The 24,578-nt window shown below is 39.7% G+C and overlaps 1 protein-coding gene across 1 annotated transcript in view; it reads left to right on the top strand.

The window, feature by feature from the left end:
• The first annotated feature begins 3,563 nt into the window (after positions 1–3,563).
• antxr2a (ANTXR cell adhesion molecule 2a) overlaps positions 3,564–24,578 on the top strand; it is a 90,493-nt gene continuing 69,478 nt past the window's right edge. Inside the window, exons 1-9 of the mRNA XM_062416795.1 lie at positions 3,564–3,655; positions 10,856–10,927; positions 14,910–14,981; positions 15,927–16,008; positions 16,093–16,197; positions 17,557–17,625; positions 19,660–19,740; positions 22,951–23,011; positions 24,257–24,352. Coding sequence (XP_062272779.1) covers positions 14,917–14,981; positions 15,927–16,008; positions 16,093–16,197; positions 17,557–17,625; positions 19,660–19,740; positions 22,951–23,011; positions 24,257–24,352 — 559 coding nt within the window. The 5' untranslated portion in view covers positions 3,564–3,655; positions 10,856–10,927; positions 14,910–14,916. The remainder of the gene's footprint in view (positions 3,656–10,855; positions 10,928–14,909; positions 14,982–15,926; positions 16,009–16,092; positions 16,198–17,556; positions 17,626–19,659; positions 19,741–22,950; positions 23,012–24,256; positions 24,353–24,578) is intronic.

The raw sequence follows: 24,578 nt of genomic DNA, 5'->3' as shown, positions 1-24,578 counted from the left end.
GTCTCCGGAGAGTAGTTCTGTGTCAGGCAGACGCCACCGAGCATGTGTGGGAATACATTAATGTTTACAGAGCTTGTTGTGCTATCACAATCTCTTGACTTTTATTAAATTTACAATGTGGTACAAAGTAATAGAGCGAGAAAAGCACTAGTCAGTGGGCCGCACAACGCAGAAGCACACTCGGAAGATATAAAACGTTCGATGCACCAGGTGAGACATTTTCAAGCAAATGGACACGGGGTCATCCCTATGTTCCCACAGCCCTATGTTCCCTAAAGGATTTTCCATTAAATTAGGCCCTATGTTCCCTCAGGCCTGCATTCCCACAGCACAGGTATGGCCATTCCCTAATGCACACAATATGTTCTTGCTCCCCCTTAACCCATTTTTTCATCTATGAAAATGCTTGAAAGACTAAACTGAGGGAACATATAGCCGTGGGAACATAGGGCTGAAAACATATGGTTGAGGGAACATAGAGCTGTGGGAACATAGGGCTGTGGGAACATAGGGCTGTTGGAACATAGGGTTGAGGGAACATAGGGCTGAGGGAAAAATACACATACCAACACCCCTAAAATGCATGAATACATCGTATCTCATTTGTTTTACTCGTACATGAACAGAAAGTCTCATCGAAGTGAGGTCAGACAGTTTTGGTACCATTGTGTCTGTTCAAAGAAGAAAAACAAAACCAGCCATAGCTGTGAAGAAAAGGATCCAATGTCTTCTGTTGTCATTTGTCATTGTCACATTCCTCACCCTAACTGTTATTTTTAAGTATCAGGACACCGTGTTGTGTTTTATCCCATATGGGACTCTTTTATTCAAGTAAACATCAAAGTGAATCCACATAATTCAGGATACTATTGTTCCCTTTTAAATAGTTTCATTATGTTTTAATGTGGATGATTTGTGCTATTGAAGTAGCCGCAGGCCAAAGTTATTCTTGGGTACTCATGGACACCTTCTCTGCACATGTGAATTACAAAAGCTAAGAAAAAGAGAAAAAAAAGGAATGAAGAAACAAACTGAGGGAGATAAATAAATAAAATAGGGTTATAAAAACACCTCACAGTCACAGCCCACCAAAAATGATCGAAGGGAGTAATTTCTGAGCAACACTTATATACAAAACTTTGGAATTGTGTGTGTATACAACATCTTCCTCAGAAAAAAGACTTTGATTTCACACATCTGCCATCTCTTCCTGTTCTCCATTTAAAGTCACTGCTCGCTCTGTATTAGGAAAAGAGTTATGGATGCCTGCTTTATTTGCCACGTGTTCACACTGTTTGTGTGTCGCAGAAGCAGCGCAGGAAAAGCTGATATCTACTTCAACAAGAAGCGCTTAAATCATCACGAGAAGATTTGGGGAAATTGTGAAATTATGAGAAAGGAAGAAGATACATATTCTCATGTCTTTGCAGCTTGTGTCATCCAAAATTGAACCAGTTACAATAGTTTGGAATTGGGTAATGGAAATCATGTTTTAATATCAGTGGCTGCCTTTCTGTGTTAAACTCTACAACAGGAAATTATGTATTTTACAGGCCAACCATGTGTTTTTTTGACATTTTTGTTACATATCGGAGCCGTTTCGTGAAATGTTTTAGTTGCCGCAAGCAACACAAAATCTTTTTTGGCCAAATTTGTAAAAATATTTCACGTTTTTTTTGTTTATGCAATGTTTTGAGTCCCTAATATTTGCCCTGAATGTATAATTTATCACCCAGAATTATTGTAAAATAGCTTTTAGAATAATAGTTACATACATTGATTGAGTAAAGCATGCTACCACCTAACACATTTCAAGATGTGTGGGTGCATTAGGAATCAACCACCCAACCCTGGAACTTACAAACACTCACGTCATGTCAAACGTATAAACACAAATGCAACAAATATTCGACCTCGCCTCGGACCTGTTCAAATATGTTTGAAATAAAATGATGACTTGGGCTTGTATAAAAGATGGCACAGATGTTATTGGGTGTGTGTGCAGTGGGACCTCCAGCTCTGCAGAATGCAACAGCTGGTTCCATCCCAGGCATGCGCAGTGGGTCGCAGAGTAATGGGGCCTTTGAGGTCTGTGGGAAACAATGATATCACATGTTGGAAAAACAAAAAGATACAACAATTTGGATTTTTTTTTTTTGCAGAGTTACTAATTACTAAAGCTGTGTATTTAAGACAGAGCAGAACTGAGCTCGGCTTGGTGAAAGATGGGGGAAGTACAATGGCCAAGTGTTTGCTGAGCTCATCAGATGCAATGCTGTAATGTCCTAAACACAGTATCATTAGTCATGAAGTGCTTGCTTTGCTGCTATAAGTGTCTCTCTCTCTCCTGTTGAAAATTTTCCCCTTTTGAAGCTTGTGTCTTACTCACATACCTTGAACAGTCACCTTTATTTGTCATCTGTGTAAAGTTTTCATTCTTGTGTATAAAATGTGTTTATGTGCTTTGTGTACAAATAACAGTCAATGAGGTAAATAACAGTCACTAAAGTAATGATTAAGTGTGAGTAAAATGGAATAAATGGGTGGAAAATAAATACATTTTTGGCACTTAATATGCATGCAATATAAATATTTTTGACTTTTACTTCACTAAATGTATGTGTTGTCAGTTATGATTAAGTCTAAAAAAAATGTAATAAAAAAAAGTTTTACCCTCATAAAATGTGATGTATTGCTGTATATTTAACTACCTTGAATTATACACAATAATATGCTGTTTATACATTATGCATCAGTAATTTGACACTGTTCAAATGAGTAGTAGGCCTAGTTTTATTCTCACGTACATTTGTTATTACTTATTTTAATCTAGTAGAAGTTCAGCCTGAAATCGAGTAGTCCTACTTCTGCTTGTACTTTTCCGCCACTTATAAACACACCAGTTGCATGCTTAATAAACATTCTTTTCTTCTCTATTCTTCTGTTAAATTCAGCACACTTTCTAAATGCATTTATGAAACTGAAAACAATCAAACTATCAATCATCAAACTGATCTGACTCATTTTTAAAACCATCCACACCTATGCTAAAGGAGTCCCGCCTGTAACGCTCAAAAATACTACTTTTTAGAGGAGCCATTGAAGGCAGCAGCAACTTTTCTCTGGACTGTAGTTGCACACAGTAAAGTTTGCAAGCTGAAGTGGGTTAACGATACAGTTTATCTCCGAAAGAAGGTCGGAACTGACATCAAGGTTTGGATTAGTTTTTTTATTGAGGATGTGTGTGTGAGTGGACCCTGAGTCAGGACGATGAAGAAACACTTTACTTGCTGACGTTGTTGTCGGTGATTCCCCTTATTTCACACACAGGTCTCAACTCTTTATCCAGTTGTTTTGGGAGGAAATTTGTCATGTAACTATTCACTCCGCGCGGGATGTGCACGTCCTAATCTGTCTCTGTAAAGACTTGGCGTATTGATTACTTTTTCTCCACACTGACTTTTTTGTTGCTTTTTTAAACAATGTTGGATAAGTTACCACACTGTTTCACCGCCGAGGATGAACGTTTCCAGGGGAAGAGTCGGTGGACTTCTGCTGCGATTGTTGTGATTTTGCTGGGATGTTTTGCTTCGTCTTGTTGGGCAAACGAGGCATCCTGTCTTGGAGCATACGACCTCTACTTTGTTTTAGACAAGTAAGTAACACACAAAGAGCCTTTCTGCGTGTGTTTAAACACTTTTATATGCTTTCTTTGAAGACAGAAAGTCGACACATTATTGCCACTGCACTCTGTAGCAGAAGATAACATCTCCAAATGTGATCATTATTATTATGTTATAAAATGCTGAGTTTCCTATGGAGGGGAGTTAGGGTGCTTTGTTGCAGGTGTGTGACCTAATTACGGTCATTGACTATAATGCCACCACCCATATTTTTTTTTTTTTTTTTGCAACATATTCTGTATTTTAATAGCAGCCATTAAAGTTGGTGACACGACAGCAATGGCATCTAATTTGGCCATAAGTATGTGGACACACTCTTGTTCGCATATGGCAACCATGTGGATTGGGTGTCCACATACTTCTAATGAAATGATGTCTTACTGGCACAGGATGCGATGTCATTTCAGACAATAATGGCAACAGTTTTTTTTGGGGAAGGCCCTTTCCTGTTCTGCTCTGTGCAGAAAGCCAAGTTCATGAAAGAGTCGTTTTTTAATTTATTACTGGTGTGGAGGAACTTGGCATGTCTGCACACAGCTCTCCCTGACCTCAATCTCATCCAGCGCTGTGAATGTGAGTCAGGCCTCTTCACCCAACATCTATTGCTGTTGTGCTTACAGTTTTGGAGGGACAGGTTCAACAGGTCCATGCAGGTGTAATGTTTTAGTGTCCACCAGTTTCTTTTAGCTGTAAATGATAAATGGACTCTACTTATATGGCACTTTTTTTTTAGCCTTTTTGACCACTCAAAGCGCTTTTACCCTCATGTCACATTCTCCCATTCACACACATGCATACACTGATGACAGGACTTGCTCATCAGATGGAGACTAACCATTCATGCACATTCATTCACTGTTGCTGCAGCCATTGGCAGCAATTCAGGGTTCAAGTATCTTGCCGAAGGGCGCCTCGACATGTGAAGGTAAAGCCGTTGCCTGAACCACAGCCACAGGTGGCTCAGGAGGCTCAGCGGTTGAAACCATAGCCACAGGTGGCTCAGCGGTTGTTTGAACTATAGTGGCTGTGTTGTTCAGACGACCGATTGTGGCTGTGGTTCAGGAGGTCGAGCGGTTGTCTACCAATCAGAATATCGCCGGTTCAATTCCCAGCTCCTCCAGTCCACATATTGATGACACTTTGGGCACAGCCACCATGGTTCAGGAGGTCCAGCGGTAATCCCAACAGTAGAAACTGGAGACCACATTGTATTTGTCTGTCTATAAAGCCATATGAGATGATTTAACCTTATCTTCCAACATTAGGTCAACCCATAATTCTTATTCAGGCAGCTCATAGCTACACTGGTTTCTTTAGTGCTGCTTGGTGGCCAGACAGTGCTCCTGTTTTTCTGGGCGTCCAGCTGTGATTGTGTTAGTTAAAGGACCACACAGCTTTGTTTAGTCCAGTTCCATACAGCAAACTTTACTACTCAGTCCAACAACATAAACAAACAACAAACTTGCGTAAAACTGTAAATAGTACAAAATACAATCAAGAAGAGTTGCCAGTAAATAAGGCATGGCACGGCATAAAAAACAATTAAAAGTGAGCTTCATTTATTCCGGTTCAGTATCAAATTCATCAGTGCAGAGATGTGAAACTTTCTGAAGTCTGGCAGTAATGTTTTTCATTACACAGTGCAGTGAAGACCTTTCAGATCAGTGTGCAATTTTTGCAACTTTGGCAGAATTAAAAGCACAAACATTGTTCTTGAGGATGCGTTACCAAACTCAACAAAAGTCTCATGAAGTTCAAATGAACTGAAAACAGCACCAGCTTGAACCTTTTTGGTTCTGGTCTAGAAGTGATAGTTTACTGAGGCCTCTTCCTGATTGTTTAGTGTTGTTTGGTGGTCAGCGGTTACAAAGGAGGAAGAGTATAGTCTAAGAAACCTCATACAAACCTCATGGAACCACACAGGCCTAACCATGACAACAACCTGCCCCCGAACTTCAAAGCAGTGGTCTATTTCACCTAAGCTTAACCAAGCATCATTTGAACATTTATGGAGATCAAAAAAAGGCCTTTTCTGTCTTAACAATGCAGATTTCTCAACTTACAAATAAAATCCTTGTAAATTTGTAGTTTTTAGACACATTGAAAGTCTAAAATGTTGCATTCTAGGTTTTAATCCTCAGCGTAACCACGGTTATGTAATACCTCAACATATCACCATTTTCACCGTAGAATATCACCAGAAAACAACATCTTTCAAGTTCACAGAGAAGTCATTGAATGCTGTTGGTGAATCATGCAAGCTAGAAAAAGAAAGAGTTGCATCACTTTTTGGCAATGCACCACTTCCGGGGTCTTTCGTGCACTCGGAGAGCTTCACACATACTGCACAGCCACATTCAGTCAGTTCAGCAAAAACCTTGCAACGCTGCAGTTAGCGTCATGCAAAAAAAATTCCTCCAATGTATTACAGAGAGTTTACATCTTTTAAACCTGTCCTCCTCCAGTTTGGAAGCAGTCCATCACTGAGGGCCGTTGAGTTGAATCACTGCTCCTCTGACCTGCTTTCACGGACTCCACCCTTATCTAAATTGCAAAATTACAGGATGATGACAGAGATTGTTGGTACAAGTTTTTTTTTTACCAAGTACATACAATAGATTTGAGTCTTGTCTGCATTTGCGGGGCATCTGTTTAATTTACACGTGCATGTGATACAAAGGGTTTTTGCTAAATGTAAACGTCAAATCTGTGGTTATTTCTCCATCGACAGCTTGGAAGAGTGTCCAGAGTGTGTTAGACGTCTCTTTGCCAGACGTTTACTTTCTCTCTGCTGATAAGTGGCTCTACTGTTGGATTTCCTGATTACACTGATAAGAGACCAAGGACCCTAATGTCAGCACTTTTGTGGCTCTCGATCCTTGGCCGCAGTAACCTAACAGTGATTCTGGACAAAGAAAAATATTCAGTTTAGTGTTCTGACACCAAATGAGGCCAGCTCATAAAAGCTTTTTTTGTTTGCCTCTTAAAACACCAGGGTAGCTTTTTCCAAGGAAATCGTTCTCTGATGAGGGAGGGTGGTGATGATGATAAAATCTTCTTTTGTGGTATATCTCTTATTTTATATCATAACAGAGATCTAGGCCAATTTGGATAAAATAGATATCCTGGATTTTCACTTGAGAAATGTAGTTGTACAAAACAACCAGATGGGAATTAGTACAAAGGAACACTGACAAACTAAAATACTGTGTTGAGATTGAAAGCTCATTCTTGACTCTGGAGACTGTTAATACTACTTAGACTACCTTGTAGCTCTTCAGAAACTTTTTTATTATATCACATGGTATTCCTAGTTGTCGTCTTATATCTTCTTCAGTTTTGTAAATCTCTTTAACCCTCCTGTTGTCCTCGAGTCAAGGTAGGAAGGGAGGAGGGAGGAAGAAGGAAGGAAAGGAGGGATGAAGGAAGAAGGAAGGAAAGGAGGGAGGAAGGAAGGGAGGAAGAAGGAAGGAAAGGAGATAGGAAGGAAGGAGGGACAGGAGGTAGGAAGGAAGGGAAAGGGAAAGGAAGGAAGGAAGGAAGGACAGAGGAAAGAAGGAAGGAAATAAGGAGGGAGGGAGGGAGAAAGGAAAAGAGGAAGGAAAGAAGGGAGGAAGAAGGAAGGAAAGAAGGGAGGAAGGAGGAATGAAAGGAGATAGGAAGGAAGGAGAGACAGGAGGTAGGAAGGAAGGGAAAGGAAAAGGAAGGAAGGAAAGAAAGAAGGAAGGAAATAAGGAGGGAGGGAGAAAGGAAGGGAGGAAGGAAAGAAGGACAGGAAGGGAGGCGGGAGGAAAGAAAGAGAGGAGGGAGGGAGGAAAGAAGGAAGGGAGGAAGGAAAGAAGGAGGGAGGGAGGGGAGGAAGGAAGGACAGAAGGAAGGAAGAAAGGGGGAGGGAGGAAGGAAGGAAGGAAGGGAGGAAAGAAGGAACAGTCAAAACAGACGCGAAGGTTGATGACTTTTTGTCCATATTGGCTTAAAAATTGAGATTTAAAGTTTATTCTATACCTTGGAAACAGTAGTTGACAATGTTTCAAAGGCTCATAAAAATGAAAATTTTAACATTAATCTTTCAAAAGAACTGGGCAAAGTTTCATCTGGTTCTGTGACATAATGTGAAGATGTCTAAATGGTTCTTTAGGAAACAATTTGAAGGCAAAATGTGAAAAAAAGGAAAGGAGTATCTCAAAATTATGGCAACCAAATATTGCTCTAGTAGCTGGTGGACTTGGAATCAACAGGTAAACATCTGGAACATCTGCATTTACATAGCGCCTTTCGAGTCTTATCGACCACTCAAAGAGCTCCACGATACACGCCAGCATTCACCCATTCACCATTCACACATACTCATAACGCTGATGGCAGAGTCGGCTGTGCAAGCTTCCTGTCCAAAGCGTCCTGCAATGTTTCACAATTACATTGATGGAGCAATTTGAGGTTCAATATCTTGCCCAACGACACTTCAACATGGGGAGTAGAGGAACCACCAGTTTTCCTATTAGTGGCTGTCCCACTCTAATATTATTCAAGCATTATGGGAATATGCTGGAAGAGAATGGGAAGAGATTGTTATTCCAGTATTAATGGGAATAGGGCTGCAACTAACAATTATTGCAATTATCTTTTAATCCTTTCATCACTTTCAATTAATCAATGAATGGTTTGAAAAATGGCCATCACAACTCGTTAGAGCCTCAGGTGACATCTTTAAAATAGTTTGTTTTGTCAGTCCACAACTCAAAGATTTCTAATCAAAAAAGACAAAGAAGAGATCCTTTAACCTTTGTGTCGTCCTCCCGGGTCAAATTGATCCCGTCTGTTTTGACTGTTCCTTCTTTCCTCCCTTCCTTCGTCTTTCTTTCCTTCCTCTCTCTTTTTTCCCTCCCTCCTTCTCTCCTTCTTTCCTTCCTCTCTCTTTCCTCGCTCCATCCCCCTTTCTTCCTTTCTTCCTTCCTTCTGACCTTCCTTCCTTCCTTCCTCCCTCCCTCCTTCTCTCTTTCTTTCCTCCCCCCTACCTTCCTCCCTTCTTTCTTTCTTCTGTCCTTATTTCCTTCCATCCTCCCTTCATCTTTTCCTTTCTCCCTCCCTCCTTCTTTCCTTCTTTCCTCCCTCCCTCCTACCTTCCTTCCTTCTTTCCTCCATCCTTCCTTCCTTCCTCTCTTCCTTCTTTCCTTTGCTCCGTTCCTTCCTCCCTCCTTTCCTTCCTTCGTCCCCTCCTTTCCTTCCTTCCTTCCTCTCTTCCTTATTTCCTTTGCTCCCTTCCTTCCTCCCTCCTTTCCTTCCTTCCTTCCTTCCTCCCTCCCTCCTACCTTCCTTCCTTCTTTCCTCCATCCTTCCTTCCTCCTTTCCTTCCTTCTTCCTCCCTTCCATCCTTCCTTCTTCCTCCCTTGCTTCCTTGACTCAAGGACAACAGGAGAGTTAATTGAGAAGATGGGGCCAAGGAATATTTTGCATAATGATCAATCTATTATCTAAGTAGTCTGTCTATTGATTGATTGATAATAATTATTTCAACTGTTGATAAGAAGTTGTGAAAAATGCAGATTACAGACACTGCTCATTAACACCATCAAATCCTCACTGATGTTTCCACAGCAGTTAAAAAAACGAGCTTGTTACCCCATTGACACATCAGCCACAATTAACCCCCTGCTAATTACCTTCCAATATTGTCACAGTGCAGCAGAAGAACTTTCCTTCCCCCCCCCCCTCCGTCATCTCATCCCTCCGCTCTGTGTGACCTTGTCTTTGGGCAGCGGGGAGGAGAGCGAGGTGGCATGAAAGATGAGCCTCCTAATGGTCAAACTCTATCTGTTTTATGTTCTGCGCACATACTGTACATTGAATTGTAATTATTGGTTTAATTACCCCCTTTGTCGTTACATCAAGGGCACTTTTTACACACTGTGTTCATTGTGGTCGGATTGACTTATGGAGGGGTGAACAGGGCCAAGGGCTACAGGTTGACACCCGGCTAACATTGGCTTGTCCTTGATCACAATGGGAAATTTATGCATCGTTTTGAACAATTACTGAGTCTTAATTAGTTTTAATGAGACAAAGACTGTAAGGAGAGAAGTAAAAGGGGCTTTTATTCAAGTATAAATAGCAATACCCTTAAAGGTAAAATATTCTATTGCAAGTTTGAGTCCTGCTTTTAAACCCCGACCAAACCTGTTACTGTTTTTTGCTTTAGCTCATAAATAAAACTAATCTTTGTATTCTTGCATTAAATGACATTTGCACCATTTTTTACCGAAAGTAAGACTGAATGCTCCTGAAAATGTCAAATGGTGTAACCACAAAAGATAAATATTAAATATTTTATCCACCTACAGTGTATTTAAGTGGACTTATACTAATAATTACTCCATTAAAAACATGTAAATGTTTCCTGATCTCCATGGTTACCAGATTAAATGTAATATTTAGAACAATTGTATTCCATTACCTTTATTTAATATAAAAGTTATAATGTAAGATCATGCCAAACTAGTTGATATGGTGTTTTATTGAGAATTTAGTGTTTTTAAGCAAGTTGAATTATTTGGTACAAAGTTTTTATGGTTACACCACTTAGACATTTTTACCATAATCCTCTAATATATTCTCTCAAAATGGATTAAAAGCAGAAATTTGATGCTGGGTCCACAAAAAAAGAATGTGTGAAAGTTATTCATACGTTTATTTTCTCATTTTAACCCCTTTAAATTTGACTAAACCACATACACACAATAAAACGTAATTGACCCATAAGCTGTTTTGGACATTGCATGTGTGACTGGACTTAACTAATACTGCCTCAAAATTGCTCTTAAGTACAGGTCCCTCCACCTCTGCCTAACAACTTCCTGTTCATAAGACTTGCTGTTGTACTTACTTTTTTTCTTCTCGAGAAATAAATGTTATCTGTACTATTATATCTCTGCCAGCAGCCAACTAGATTTGTTTGAATTGCAGAGCGTGTGTGAACAGTCGACTGCTCTAACAGCTGAAGTGGCTGCTGTAGTAGACAGACTTATCAGCACAATTATCCAGCATGTGGCCGGTGTTAATGTCCAACTGTGGTTGTGGTACAAAAGCAGCAAATACTCTACAGTATTTTTACTCCGCAGCGCACAATCTGCTGCCACTGACGAGCTTACGAGCTGACTGTTGTTATCTTGTTTCAGGTCCGGAAGTGTCGCTGGTGACTGGGTCGAGATTTACTCGTTTGTGAAGAACCTCACCGACAGATTTGTGAGGTGAGTATGAAGTCATGGGGAGCCAACTTCATGCATTGTCATTGGAGATTAAGAATGTTTTTGTGTGTTTGCATCGGTCTATTGTCACCATTTTACGTAAAAAGGGTTTCATAAAGACGATATTTTTTTTTTAATATTGATAGCAACATGGATTAATATCAAAACACACACATTAAAGCACAAATATGCAGCAGATATAGGATGCATATTCGACCCTATTCGACCCTATCTTCACAAAATTGTCACCATTTTACATAAGAAGGGGTTTCCTTAAGCCAATATTTTAAAATAAAATAAGTGAACACACAATCTAGATTTGCAGATATTGCATAAAACAAGCACAAGCAACATGGAGTAATATCGAAATACACACAATTAGGCACAGATATGCAGCAAATATAGGATGCATATTCTACAAGGAAAGCTATTAACCATCTTCAAAAAGTGACGGCAGAAAAATAAAACAAATGAGGCGAATGGTTGGAAAAATGGTACAATTCATTTGTCTGAAACTGTATATTTAACATATATTTAGCATCCGTATGGTTGGAATTATAGACATTTATCCCATAAAATACAGCCCACAACATAAGGTACTGCCTGTTGCACAGATTTAAAGTACTTCCCACCTGTTTTTATAAACTACGAAACTGCAAAATCTACTACACCTTTTTTTTTTTTTTTTTTTTTACACATAATTCATTAAAAAAGAACCAAAAACCGGAGAAGCCGGCTTTAAACGTTCAGCTTGCATAACGTTTGAGTCAAACGGCGCCTGCCTGCCAGCACAGTACAGACGGTGGCGACCCAGCCAGAATGAAGTGGTTGGTTGAAGAAAATAGCAAAGGCACCAGGTGGGAGTGGGTGGCAGAGAGGAGCAGCGTCTTCTGGGCTGTGAGAATGGCCATTTGCACCGGGGGGGGGGTCCGGCTCCACACTTATCAGCCCCTTGCTTTCCACCACAGAACGGCTGACAGGCAGACAATGTACAGTAAAGCAAAAAAAAAAAAAAAAGAGAGAGAGAGAGAGAACACTGGAAGGCGACGAGGACAATCTGCTAAACAATACTCGCTCACCAAGACCACTTCTGTTCCGCCATGTGGAGCAAACTGGTCTACTTCATCAACCCCCCCCCCCCCCCCCCCTCCTCCCCCCCTCCCTTCTTCTTCTCCCTTTCAAAATACCATCACCACCCTCTGATTTGTTCTTGGCATCACTTCCTCTTTATCCCCGAGTCTTTCTTAGAAATAGAAAAAATATCGGAGTGCTGCTGAAGAGGTTACAACCACAACCATCAGTTAAGCCACCGCCCCAAAACAACCCTACTCCTCCCTTGGGTACGAGGTCCGCATATGACTCCTCAAAACTTGCAGACAGGATGTAGATGATGATGATGTATATATACGGCTGCTATACCGTTCCCCGCCATATCTGGGGCCCGTGTGTGTGGCTTTAAAGATGTGTGCTATGTGTGTTTTGCGGGGGAGGATTGCGACTGGGCCATGTGTCATGTGGGTGAGAATATCCTTATGCTCCGAAGGCTTCGGATCTCTCTGAAGGAAACACTCGTGCTGCTTAATTATCCGTTAAAGTTAAAACTCGGAGCTCTGTGTCGGATGGCGTCTCTGTGTGCTTTGTGATGGGAAGTAACGGAGTATATGTGCTCAACTTCTGCACTTAAGCACTTTGATGTGGTTATCAAGTATCTGTTTCATGTTATACAGTGTTGGGAAGGTTACTATGGAAATGTAATAGATTACAGATTACTAGTTACTCTGTTTAAAGTGTAATAAGTAATGTAACTATTTCAATTACTTCATCAAAGTAATGTAATTTATTACATTTTAATACTTTTCTAACCAATGTTTTCAGCTGTTAGGGTAAAAGTTCCCTCCATCTGTCCTTCCTTCCTTCCTTCCTTCCTTCCTTCCTTCCTTCCTTCCTTCCTTCCTTCCTTCCTTCCTTCCTTCCTTCATTCCTTCCTAATTTCCTTCCTTCCTTCTTTCTGTCCTTCTTTCCTTCCTACTTTTCTTCCTTCCTTCCTTCCTTCCTTCCTTCCTTCCTTCCTTCCATCCATCCTTCCTACCTTCCTTCCTTCCTTCTGTCCTTCCTTCCTACTTTCCTTCCTTCCTTCCTTCCTTCCTTCCTTCCTTCCTTCCTTCCTTCCTTCCTTCCTTCCTTCCTACTTTTCTTCCTTCTTTCATTCCTTCCTTCCTTCCTTCCTTCCTTCCTTCCTTCCTTCCTTCCTTCCTTCCTTCCTTCTGTCCTTCCTTCCTTCCTACTTTCCTTCCTTCCTTCCTTCCTTCTGTCCTTCCTACTTTCCTTCATGCCTTCCTTCCTTCCTTCCTACTTTCCTTCCTTCCTTCCTTCCTTCCTTCCTTCCTTCCTTCCTACTTTCCTTCATGCCTTCCTTCCTTCCTACTTTCTTTCTTTCCTTCCTTCTTCCTACTTTTCTTCCTTCTTTCCTTCCTTCATTCCTTCCTTCCTTCCTTCATTCCTTCCTTCCTTCTATCCTTCATTCCTTCCTTCCTTCTGTCCTTCCTTCCTTCCTTCCTTCCTTCCTTCCTTCCTTCCTCCCTCCCTCCCTCCCTCCCTTCCTTCCTTCCTTCCTTCCTTCCTTAGTGTTCCCATTAAGCACCAAAATCTAAGTCCAGCTGTTTTTCATGGATACTGACATGATTTATAAGGGAGATCATTTCTTATAAAGCAACATTTATCTCTCATTTAAAATGTATTCATTAGTTCATGTAGATGTTGGAATATAAAATAAAGATATTTGATGAATAAAGTCAAAAGTCTGGCGGTGTCACAGCACTAATTAAGCCCATGTGTGCTCCAAATAAGCCCACATCATGATTTATTTACTAAATATATAAAAAAAATATTGATTTCAAAGAATTAAAAACATCAATATATGTATTCAGTAACATGTTAAATATTAAAAAATGAGGAAAAAACCCTCCTGAGCAAAATCTTAAAGGTCTGACTTCAGATGTAACCTCCTTTGTAATCATCAACATTTGCATCAATAACTGTAATGGATTACAGTTACATTTATTTCTATAATTAAATGATATAACATGTGCCTAGTTACTTCCCTAACACTGGCATTATAGCATTTAAGGGATTCCACTTCTTTTCTTCCCCTATATCAATCATGACTGCACTGCTCTCTCTTTTTTAGCTTTTTAATGAAAGTCTGATTGGGATCATTCTTCTATATTAGAGGTAACATGAAGCTGTATACTGGACTCAGTGGAGACTTGAATGCATCGTTTTTTGCTCTACATGGTCATCATTAAATTATGCGCTTGCAATAACAACCGCTTGTGACTAAGAAACAGTATTTGGTGTGTATCGGTCCCTCGTGTCTCATTCCTGATCTGTTATTATAAAGTCGATGTCAATGCCAGGCTGTTAATTTAAAAAATGCTCATAGTGTTGTTTCACTATTTTAAACACAAAGCTGTGAAGTTTTAAAATGCATTTTCACAAGTTTCAGCTGGATGCTTGCAAATAAACAACATAGTTCATATTGATGAGATTGAGGAGCTCGAGCTCTCTCCGATATGAGAGAGACACTGAATCTAAACTGTCTAAACAGTCTGATGCCAGTTTCTGTTTTGCAACCTTAAAAGTTCGCAGGTACAAACTATTTGCGTGACAGGATGTATGTGTATGTGTGTGTGTGTGTGTGTGTGTGTTTGACTCATCGGAGCAACATGTTTCCTGTCTTGAATTGATTAATCACTTCCTTTTAGTTTAAGTCATACACACATACACTAATATTAGTCGACATTAAAGGATCCCCTTCTGTTTGGTTCATTATTTATGCCACATTAATGCTCCTTCACTTCAAAAGCTTCATATAAAACTGACAGTCACACTGACACTACAGAGATAATATATCTATATTATATGAGACATTACAAAAGCCATAAGTGACTTCCTAATGTTGTATATTTGTTGTTTTTCTCCACAGCCCCAGAATGAGAGTCTCCTTCATCGTTTTCTCAGTTAATGCTCAAGTCCTGCTTCCTCTGACCGGAGACAGGTACTGACACTGTCGTTGCATCATATCATCATTTTGTGCTTTATACGTCATACATAACAGTTCTCAAGATGTCTGGATTTTAGGGAAGGCTTTAGTCAGTTAGTTTTATATCCCACAACAATAATTGCCATTGATTAGTAGTGTTGCATAATATGAAGATATACAATATACTGTGTGATCATATAGACATTTTAGCTAAGATTTGCAGCACTGTTTATGGGTCAGTGACAAATGATAAGGGTTGGTGAGAAGAGCAAATAAAAAATATGTTTAAAAATCGTCTTAAAAGCAGCATCAGGTTTGTTAAAATGTACATTTAGTATTTTTTGTTGGTTTTATATCATTTGAAATGACATTTGCACCATTTTTTTTTAACCAAAAGTCAGACTGAATGCTCCTGAAAATGTCAAATGGTGTAACCACAAAATAATGATAAATATTAAATATTTTAAATTGGTCAAAAGTTATAATGTAAGATCATGCCAAACTAGTTGATATGGTGTTTTATTGAGAATTTACTGTTTTTAAGCAAGTTGAATTATTTGGTACAAAGTTTTTATGGTTACACCACTTAGACATTTTTGCCATAATCCTCTAATATATTCTCTCAAAATGGATTAAAAGCAGAAATTTGATGCTGGGTCCACAAAAAAAGAATGTGTGCAAGTTATTCATACGTTTATTTTCACATTTTAACACCTTTAAATTTGACTAAACCACATGGACACAAACAGAGATACAATCATTATGTGTAGTAGCCCATTGTGGAGAATGTCGTAAGTCAATTATGTCCATTACTGTGGTAAAGTAGCTTAATTTGTCAGGTATTTAATGCCTGCAGGCTGAGTTTAGATGAAGACTTTAAGACACTTTTGATAAACATGTACAGCATGTTGCATTTGGAAACTTCCTCTTATTGGATCCCGCTGTGGTTGTTTTTTTTAGTTATAAGATCGAACAAGGTCTGGAGCGCCTGCGGAACGTGATTCCAGCAGGTGAAACGTACATGCATGAGGGAATGAAAGAGGTAAGTTTACCCTCATTAATAAGCAACTTTAAAATTATTGTGAAACTGGAAATCTGATGATGTCATTGATTTTCAACCTTAAAGGCCGGAGAACAGATAAAAGTTCAGACGTCCAAGGGCTCCAGCATCATCCTGGCGTTGACGGACGGGAAACTGGAAGTGTACATTCACGAGCTCACAGTGAACGAGGTGAAGTTTATATCCTCAAACATGCTGCACAAGTTATCGTGTTTGCATGTCAAAATGTTGAAATTCTACATTTCGACATGATGAAAGTACAAAATTGAATTTACTTCTTGTTTTTTTTTAAAACATATTTTTATATCCTGTTTCTCAAATGATGAAATTGTTGATGATTACAAAAGGAGGTTACATCTGTAGTCAGACCTTTAAGATTTTACTCAGGAGGGTTTTTCCCTATTTTTTAAATATTTAACATGTTACTGAATACATATATTGCTGCTTTTAATTCTTTGAAATCGACATTTTTTATATATTTTGTACATAAATCATGACGTGGGCTTAAATGGAGTCACAGTACCAATTAAGCTCCATGCCAGACTTTTGACTTTTTTCATCAAATATCTTTATTTTATCTTCCAAAATCTACATGAACTAATGAATACATTTTCAAATGAGAGATAAATGTTGCTTTATAAGAAATGATCTCCCTTATAAATCATGTCAGTATCCATGAAAAACAGCTGGATTTAGATTTTGGTGCTTAATGGGAACACTAAGGAAGGAAGGAAGAAAGAAAAGTAGGAAGGAAGGAAGGTAGGAAGGTAGGAAGGAAGGAAGGAAGAAAGAAAAGTAGGAAGGAAGGAAGGTAGGAAGGAAGGACGGAAGGGAGGTAGGAAGGAAGGTATGAAGGAAAGAAGGAAGGAAGGAAGGAAGGTAGGAAGGTAGGAAGGTAGGAAGGAAAGATGGAAGGACGGAAGGAAGGAAGGAAAGATGGAATGAAGGAAGGAAGGAAGGAAGGAAGGACAGAAGGAAGGAAGGAAGGACAGATGGAGGGAATGAATGAAGGAAACAAGGAAGGAAGGAAGGAAGGAAAGAAGGACAGAAGGAAAGAAGGAATGAAGGAAAGTAGGAAGGAAGGAAGGAAGGAAGGAAGGAAGAAAAGTAGGAAGGAAGGAAGGTAGGAAGGAAGGACGGAAGGAAGGAAGGAAGGGAGGAAGGACGGAAAGTAGGATGGAAGGAAGGTAGGAAGGAAGGTAGGAAGGAATGAATGAAGGAAAGAAGGAAGGAAGGAAGGAAGGAAGGACGGAAGAAAGAAAAGTAGGAAGGAAGGAAGGTAGGAAGGAAGGAAGGAAGGTAGGAAGGAAGGATGGAAGGAAGGAAGGAAGGACAGATGGAGGGAACATTTACCCTAACAGCTGAAAACATTGGTTAGAAAAATCATCAAATGTAATAAGTTACATTACTTAGATGAAGTAATTGAAATAGTTACATTACTTATTACATTTTAAACAGAGTAACTAGTAATATGTAACCTATTACGTTTCCATAGTAACCTTCCTAACGCTGCATCTGTTTGATCTCCAGGCTAATAAGGCGAGGTCTTACGGCGCTCGTGTGTACTGTGTTGGCATCAAAGACTTTGACGAGCAGCAGGTAAGAGAGCTCCGAGTCTTAATCTGCAGAAAGTCAAACGTACAGTAGTGACGTCTGTCTCTGAATGTGTGCCGAGCGATTAACCGTCTGTAGCAAACGACATGCCGTCATGTTTGGAGAGTGACGAGCAGGGTAAACACCGGTAAGATCAGTGATGCTACCTGTGAGGAAAATGATCTTCTCTGTATCATTCACTCATCTTCTTCTTCTGTGTTTCTTCCACACAGGAGAAAAAAAAGGAACTTACTCCTCTTTTCTGATATGTTCAAAAACTGTCATAGTTTAGCCAAATAAGGCGCTTCGTATGCTGCTCTGTGAGATTTGCGGATATTGAAGTTTACATACTTTCGCTCCAACTCATGGCTGATTTCATCGTTGAGTAATTTGCAGAGTTTTTTTCTCAATAAACCGACTAATTGTTCTGTCTATGAAATCACAGAAAATAGTGAAAAATAGGTTATAATTTCTCTAACATCCTAAGGTGATGTCTGTAAATGTCATATTTTGTCTGATGAGTTGTCACAAAAATCCAAAATATTCCGTTTACTATCATGTATGACACAGAAAAGCTTTTAAAAAATCCCATTTGAGAAGCTCCACCTAGGGAATAAATGTTCCTTTTACTTAAGAAAAGGCTAAAAAAATTATTTAATTTTTGTATCAATGAGGTTTTTTGTGTCCATGTGGTTTAGTTCAAATTTAAAGCGGTTCAAATGTGAAAATAAACGTATGAATAACTTGCACACATTCTTTTTTTGTGGACCCAGCATCAAATTTCTGCTTTTAATCCATTTTGAGAGAATATATTAGAGGATTATGGTAAAAATGTCTAAGTGGTGTAACCATAAAAACTTTGTACCAAATAATTCAACTTGCTTAAAAACAGTAAATTCTCAATAAAACACCATATCAACTAGTTTGGCATGATCTTACATTATAACTTTTATATTAAATAAAGGTAATGGAATACAATTGTTCTAAATATTACATTTAATCTGGTAACCATGGAGATCAGGAAACATTTACATTGTTTTTAAATGAAGTCATTATTAGTATAAGTCCACTTAAATACACTGTAGGTGGATACAATATTTAATATTTATCATTCTTTTGTGGTTACACCATTTGACATTTTCAGGAGCATTCAGTCTTACTTTTGGTTAATTTCCCGTTGGTCGACAAATCAATTAATTGACTAATGGTTTCAGCTTAACGGACAGGTTGGAAACCACTAGACAAATACTAACATTGGGCTATTACGACACAACAACCATCTACAAGTAGCTAAATAACTGAAACAGCACTGAAAGATAAAGACGCTACTTAATTATCTGATATTGTTTTGATCAATTGTTCAATTCTATGAAAGTTCGTTAATTGTGTTACAAGAAGTTTTTATAGTGATTTAAGCTCTTATCAAGCAGTAAGCAAGTTATAGTTCTTCAAATCAAAACTGATGCACTTTCAATCTCCGAATTGCTTCTAATCACTTGATGCACACGCTCAGATCTCAGTGACAGGTGCGTAGGATCCACAAAAAAACTCTTGACTTAAAAAGAAAAAAGCAAAGAATTGTGCACACAGTCAAAAACACTGCATATAATTTACATAACAGAGCTGACTGTACAGACTGTCTGCACAGAAGTCAGACGTTTTCCCTCTTATGTCAGGACAGTCTGTAGTTTCTACTGTCTCTCCTCCAACATGGTGGCCTGTCCCTTGTAACCATTGGTAACCATCCTGTGACTAGCGCCTATTAAGTCAAAAACAAAGGCAATATTGCTCCCAGTTTTGTGCTGCAATGATTTTTTTTTTTTTTTTTTTTTTTTTTATGGTTTAGCAAAAGTGTTTGCCACAGTCATGCCATCTGCTATGTCTGCTCCTGCTTTCATGATATGAAAAGGAAAGACAGTGCTCAGTCATGAAGAGGGAACCACAAAAAGAAGAAAGAAAGAAAGAAAGAAAGGAAAGAAAGAAAGCGTGGTTAAATCAGCAGTACTTCTTATTTACTCCACTCTTTCATTATATCAACAGCTTGCTGAGATCGCGGACACCAAGGACCAAGTGTTTCCTGTTAAAGATGGCTTCCATGCACTTAAAGGCATCGTCAATTCTGTAAGTACTTTGTGTTTATGTGTGTGTTTATGTGTGTGTCATCTTTTGCACATTTGACAGATTTTTTTAGACACAGTGCAAGATTGTTAGTAAATTTGGAATCAGGTGGGTTAAAAAAAAAAATGACCGTGGCTTCATTGATGTGTGTCATAAATTAAAAGCCAAACCTCAGTGAACTTCCTGCTACGCTGCATGGAAAAAAAAGTCCTGTGGAAACAACTGCTCGTTGTGCGTCCCCAGTTTGTAGACGGAGACGGAAACGTCTAAACGGCTCTGTAGCAAATTACACCCTGCAATTGGGAGCAGCTTGACAGTTAGTCACTGTCCATATGACATCCTCTCATCCTCTTCAGTGTTTTTTTATTGAGCCCCAGTGTCAAAAACGTCAATGCAATTAATGTTTTTTATTTTTTATTTTAATTACAAAAAACAGCTTAGAATAAAAAGCCATCGTCGGGTATCACATTCATCATGTCAGTGTGAGGCTGTAATCAACTTGTAGCTGTCAGAGAATAAGAGAAAGAGAAGAGCCCCCCCCCCTCCTTTTTTTTTTTTTTTTTTTTAAAACTAAGTGTTTATATGAAGTTTCCCATGCAGCCTCCTCCGTCCTCCGCCAGCCAATTAGTGATACTTTCCATTTGCTGCAGCTTTTTAAGCCTAAGCGCTTGTCAGCCAAGGCGGGGTTTTTTTTGTATGGCAACATTTTGTACATGAGTCTGAGCCCCGGAGCCCTGCGGAGCACGGTGACCTGAGCCGGACCTGCATCTGTGTCAGAGCGCCACAAGGCCGCCACTGTTTTTTTGGAAAAAAGAAGTGAACTGGTCGGAGCTGTCAGACGTGCAGCTGGGAGCCAAAACGGTGCGACTTATTTTCTGTTAGTAATAAACCACCGTGATTGATTATGTTGGTTTTTGAAACGGTTGTCAAGTAAAGAAGGGTGTAAATGTGTTTCTCAGTGATTTGTTTAATAAACTGTGCGAGGGGAACGGCGCCTGCATGGGTGCAGAATAGAGAAAGTGCATTTTAATCCTCCTTTTCTTCTTTGTTTTTTACTAATGTAATTTTTATACTCATTTGTCATCTTGTGTTTTCAAAATGATAACAAAAAACATCGTCACAATTAATTCAAGCCAGATCCTTTACTTGTAATATCACAATAACAAAATCATGACAAGCCCACTAACAAAAGGAAAAGATGACACATTACTTCCAACCCTGGAATATTTTGATCAGAAGAGCGTGCTCACAAAACCTCCCTGAAAAGGGTGGATTTGATTATTGATAATTAGAAAGAAATATGCTCCTAATCTGTTTGCGATGAGCTAAGAAATCTGTTATTTAGAGACGAGAGCGTGCACACACTCTCTTGTTCTCCAGGTCGTCCCTTTCGTGCATTTTTCTGCAGTTTTAAAGGCACAACAACACTTTTACCTCCCCTAAAAAACTGCTCTAAAACCTTCACAACACTGTCCAGCACAACAATAACAACAACAACAAAAAGCTCATCCCTCCCCCAGTCCACGGAGGCGGCGAGCACATCCAGCATCCAAATGAAAACGAGGAGCATTCTTCAGTGATTAGTAATACTGGATTCCTGACTACTTGGCCTCCTCGCTCCTCTGTTGGATTTCGAGGATTTGAGATCATCTGTGCAGCCTTTTGCTGCAGAATCCACGCTGCCTCTGTGACCAGCATGACAAAACTCACAGAAAGAGCTCTGCAAAGTTAGCCCATTTCTTCCCCCCCCCCCCCCCCCCTCCTCTGCAACACACACACACACACACATTGGGTCTTTATTGTCTGAGCTTTGAAGTCTTTTGGGAAAACCCCAAATTACAATCTAACCGCATCATTATCGTTAACTTCCCAGAAACTACCGCACACGTCCAGCTCAGTTTAGCAACCTGTAGTGCATTACACACTTTATAAGATGCTCCTATGTTATCTTGTCATGACATATTTTTTTAAAATAATACAGGGCAGATATTCTCTCTCTCTCTCCTCGAACCTTTTCCGTTTAATTATTCCCACAAAACTGACTTCATGGGAGCCAAATTCTTGCAGAAAACCCACCAGTTACAGCACTGGCTGGGATATTTGGATGACTCTGGATATTTGGACGGCTGCCTCCTTTTCCCCTTTGCAGCCGGTAAATAATGTTTGTCAGTAGATCCCAGAGAAATGAATAGCTGCTGTTTGAGTTTAACCAACTGAGACCTCTAATCTCTGCATTCAAAGCTTATATTTTAGTACTCCTGAAACACTAAAGGGTTTGTGGTCACGTCAGCTTTAATAAATGTCATAATTTACCTCCTTTATTTTGTTATTTTTTTAGTTTTATTTAAGAGGCAGGTGCTTTTTTTTTTTATAAATGGCATTTTTGGCGCAGGATTGGTCACATTTCTACACTTAATAGGGAAGATGATGTCATTTCTTGGGTCCTCCATTGTTTTAAGCTTACACAGGCAAACAGTCAAATTTGTTTTCTTTTCCTTTTTTTCTTTTTTTTTACTCAGGCACTGCCAAAGAAGTAATTAGACAGGGAAAATAATGGCACAGAGGAACAGCAGCAGATCCTTTTTTCTCCCAGCTGTCATCTACAACCCCCCCCCCCCCCAACCCTTTTAACGATTCCATATCAAACCATCATATTTAATAAGGCCGCTGTAAACACTTCCCCTTCCGCTCCTCAGATTGAAGTTTCGCCCAACATCAAATGAAAGGTTCAAGTGTCCTATATTGCAGTTAATATGCTTCTTTTTACCGACTGTGTACTGAGATTTGCATAGTTTGTCCTTTTGTTGATTTATTGAATCATAGCCGATAGTGCGGCTCTGTGACAGTGGGCTCACACGGGCCTCTTTATATGATAATGCAGGATCCCGGAGGTTTTTAATAGAACTGAGGAATGTAATAGTCTTGCATAATTTTCCCATAAAGGCTGACACAGCTGCTGTTTCTTCTCTCTCGGCCCGTTCTCCTCGCCGCCGATACTCCAGCGCTCCTCTTTAGTCACCGTGGCTCGATCAGGTGCAAGACATTTCTCAGGTGTTGCGCCCCTAATCTGTTTTTCCAAACTTGACAGAGCCGATAACGGCCGAGTGGGGGGGGTGGGGGGTGGGGGGGTGGGGGGTGGGGGGGGTTGATGTATTTATTCTCTGCACCTCAAGCATTAATATACCCATTTCATTTTTTTATCTCATCCTCCAGATATTAAAGCGATCGTGCACGGAGATCCTGAGCGTGGAGCCCTCCAGCGTCTGTGTGAATGGTGAGTGGATCGGTCTCTCTGCAGTGAGTCAGTCCCTGGAGCTTCTGCACTGATAGATTTATCTTCACACAGGAATTCCTACTTTTTACTCCACGCTTACTGAACTTAAGACATCTTACCAAGAGAGGAATTCTTACTCTGTTACAGTACATGCACTGCTGGTAGCCAGTCTGCTAAGAGACAAGTAGTTAAAAATCATCAGGCAGTACTTAAGCTGTCATGAGAAAACTCTCCACTGAACCTCTGACATGCTTCATTATTATGTGTTTTTGCAGCTCTTATTTGTAACCCTGACCCTAACCCATAACCCTGTTTTGGGGTAGTTCATCTAAATAAGTGGGGTTTGGCTCGTGAGCACTTTAAATGAAGAATTGTGTACTTGTGACCCTTGTAACCGGTTGTTGTCTGCTCAAAACATGTGTGGGTGGAGGTGGAGGGGGTGATATTGTATGTCTTTTATGAAAAGGAACTGTAGATATGACAGGAAATGAAAGGAGGAAGGAGAGAAGGGGGCTGTTGTGGTTACACGTGTCTTTACTAGAAGCTACTGAAGCGTGCTGAAATGTGTAAGTTTTAGAGGCCTGTGCAGGTAAAAGCGGTGAAAGTCACACAAAAAAGAAAGAAAATACACATCATTTTATGTGACAAAAAAATATATTTTTCCTTTTCTTATCCAGATTTATGTGGGGGGGCTGTGACCCCCAGTTTGGGAAGCACTGTCCTAAATAACATGCCCAAATAAATCAGCTTAAAACTCGGCAAAGGATCTATGGGAGCTACATTCATGGCTGTGCATGTGTATATAATTTAAGAAGGGACACAGTTTTACTCTTGTTGTTATAAAGCTTTAATAAATATGCCAGAGTTTAGGCCAGCCATCAGAAAACATGGATAATCCTTTGCCATTGTGTCAAATACCATGGAACCAAATCTGATATCTCCCACTTGTAAATGACGTAAAAGATTGGCAAGTAAACCAAGTTAAGTCTAATCTATTGATATATACTGTATATTACATATTAGTGCTCAAATGTGCAGAGAAAATAATCATTGCAACTGCTTTCATGTAGCTGTCAGGGGGGAAAAAAGAGGAATCTTCATCGTATCAGTAAATGACAACATGCCTGCCTGATGTCTGATGATATCAGCAGACTGTCGGTTCAAGATAAATGCAAGAATTTGACTATATGATGTTTTCCTCAAACCTCCTCCCAGTCTTATCTCCTGCCTGTTTACATTCCACAGAGACCTACGACCTCGTCCTCAGAGGGAACGGCTTCATGCTCGGCAAGAGCAGCGAAGAAGTCCTCTGCAAATTCAAAGTCGGACAGCAAACCTTCGGTGAGTAAGTGGAAACTGTCGGTGGCAGCTACAGTACAGTGCAGTGCAGGGTTCCCACGCGGCCTGGAAAACCTTGGAAATGATTGAAAATGAGAGAAAAAGTCAAATGTCCAGGCAAATTATTTCTCCTCTCTCTGCTTCGCAAACCCAAATGTTTTAGAAGGTTTGCGTACAGTCTGTTCTCACGCTGTCTTCATTGGGCAACACTGAGGCTCAGCGCTTCTCT

Source organism: Scomber scombrus, chromosome 4 (assembly GCF_963691925.1).
Source record: "Scomber scombrus chromosome 4, fScoSco1.1, whole genome shotgun sequence".
NCBI lineage: Eukaryota > Metazoa > Chordata > Actinopteri > Scombriformes > Scombridae > Scomber > Scomber scombrus.
Note: the sequence above shows the minus strand (reverse complement) of the source record. Positions and strands in the feature narration are given on the sequence as shown.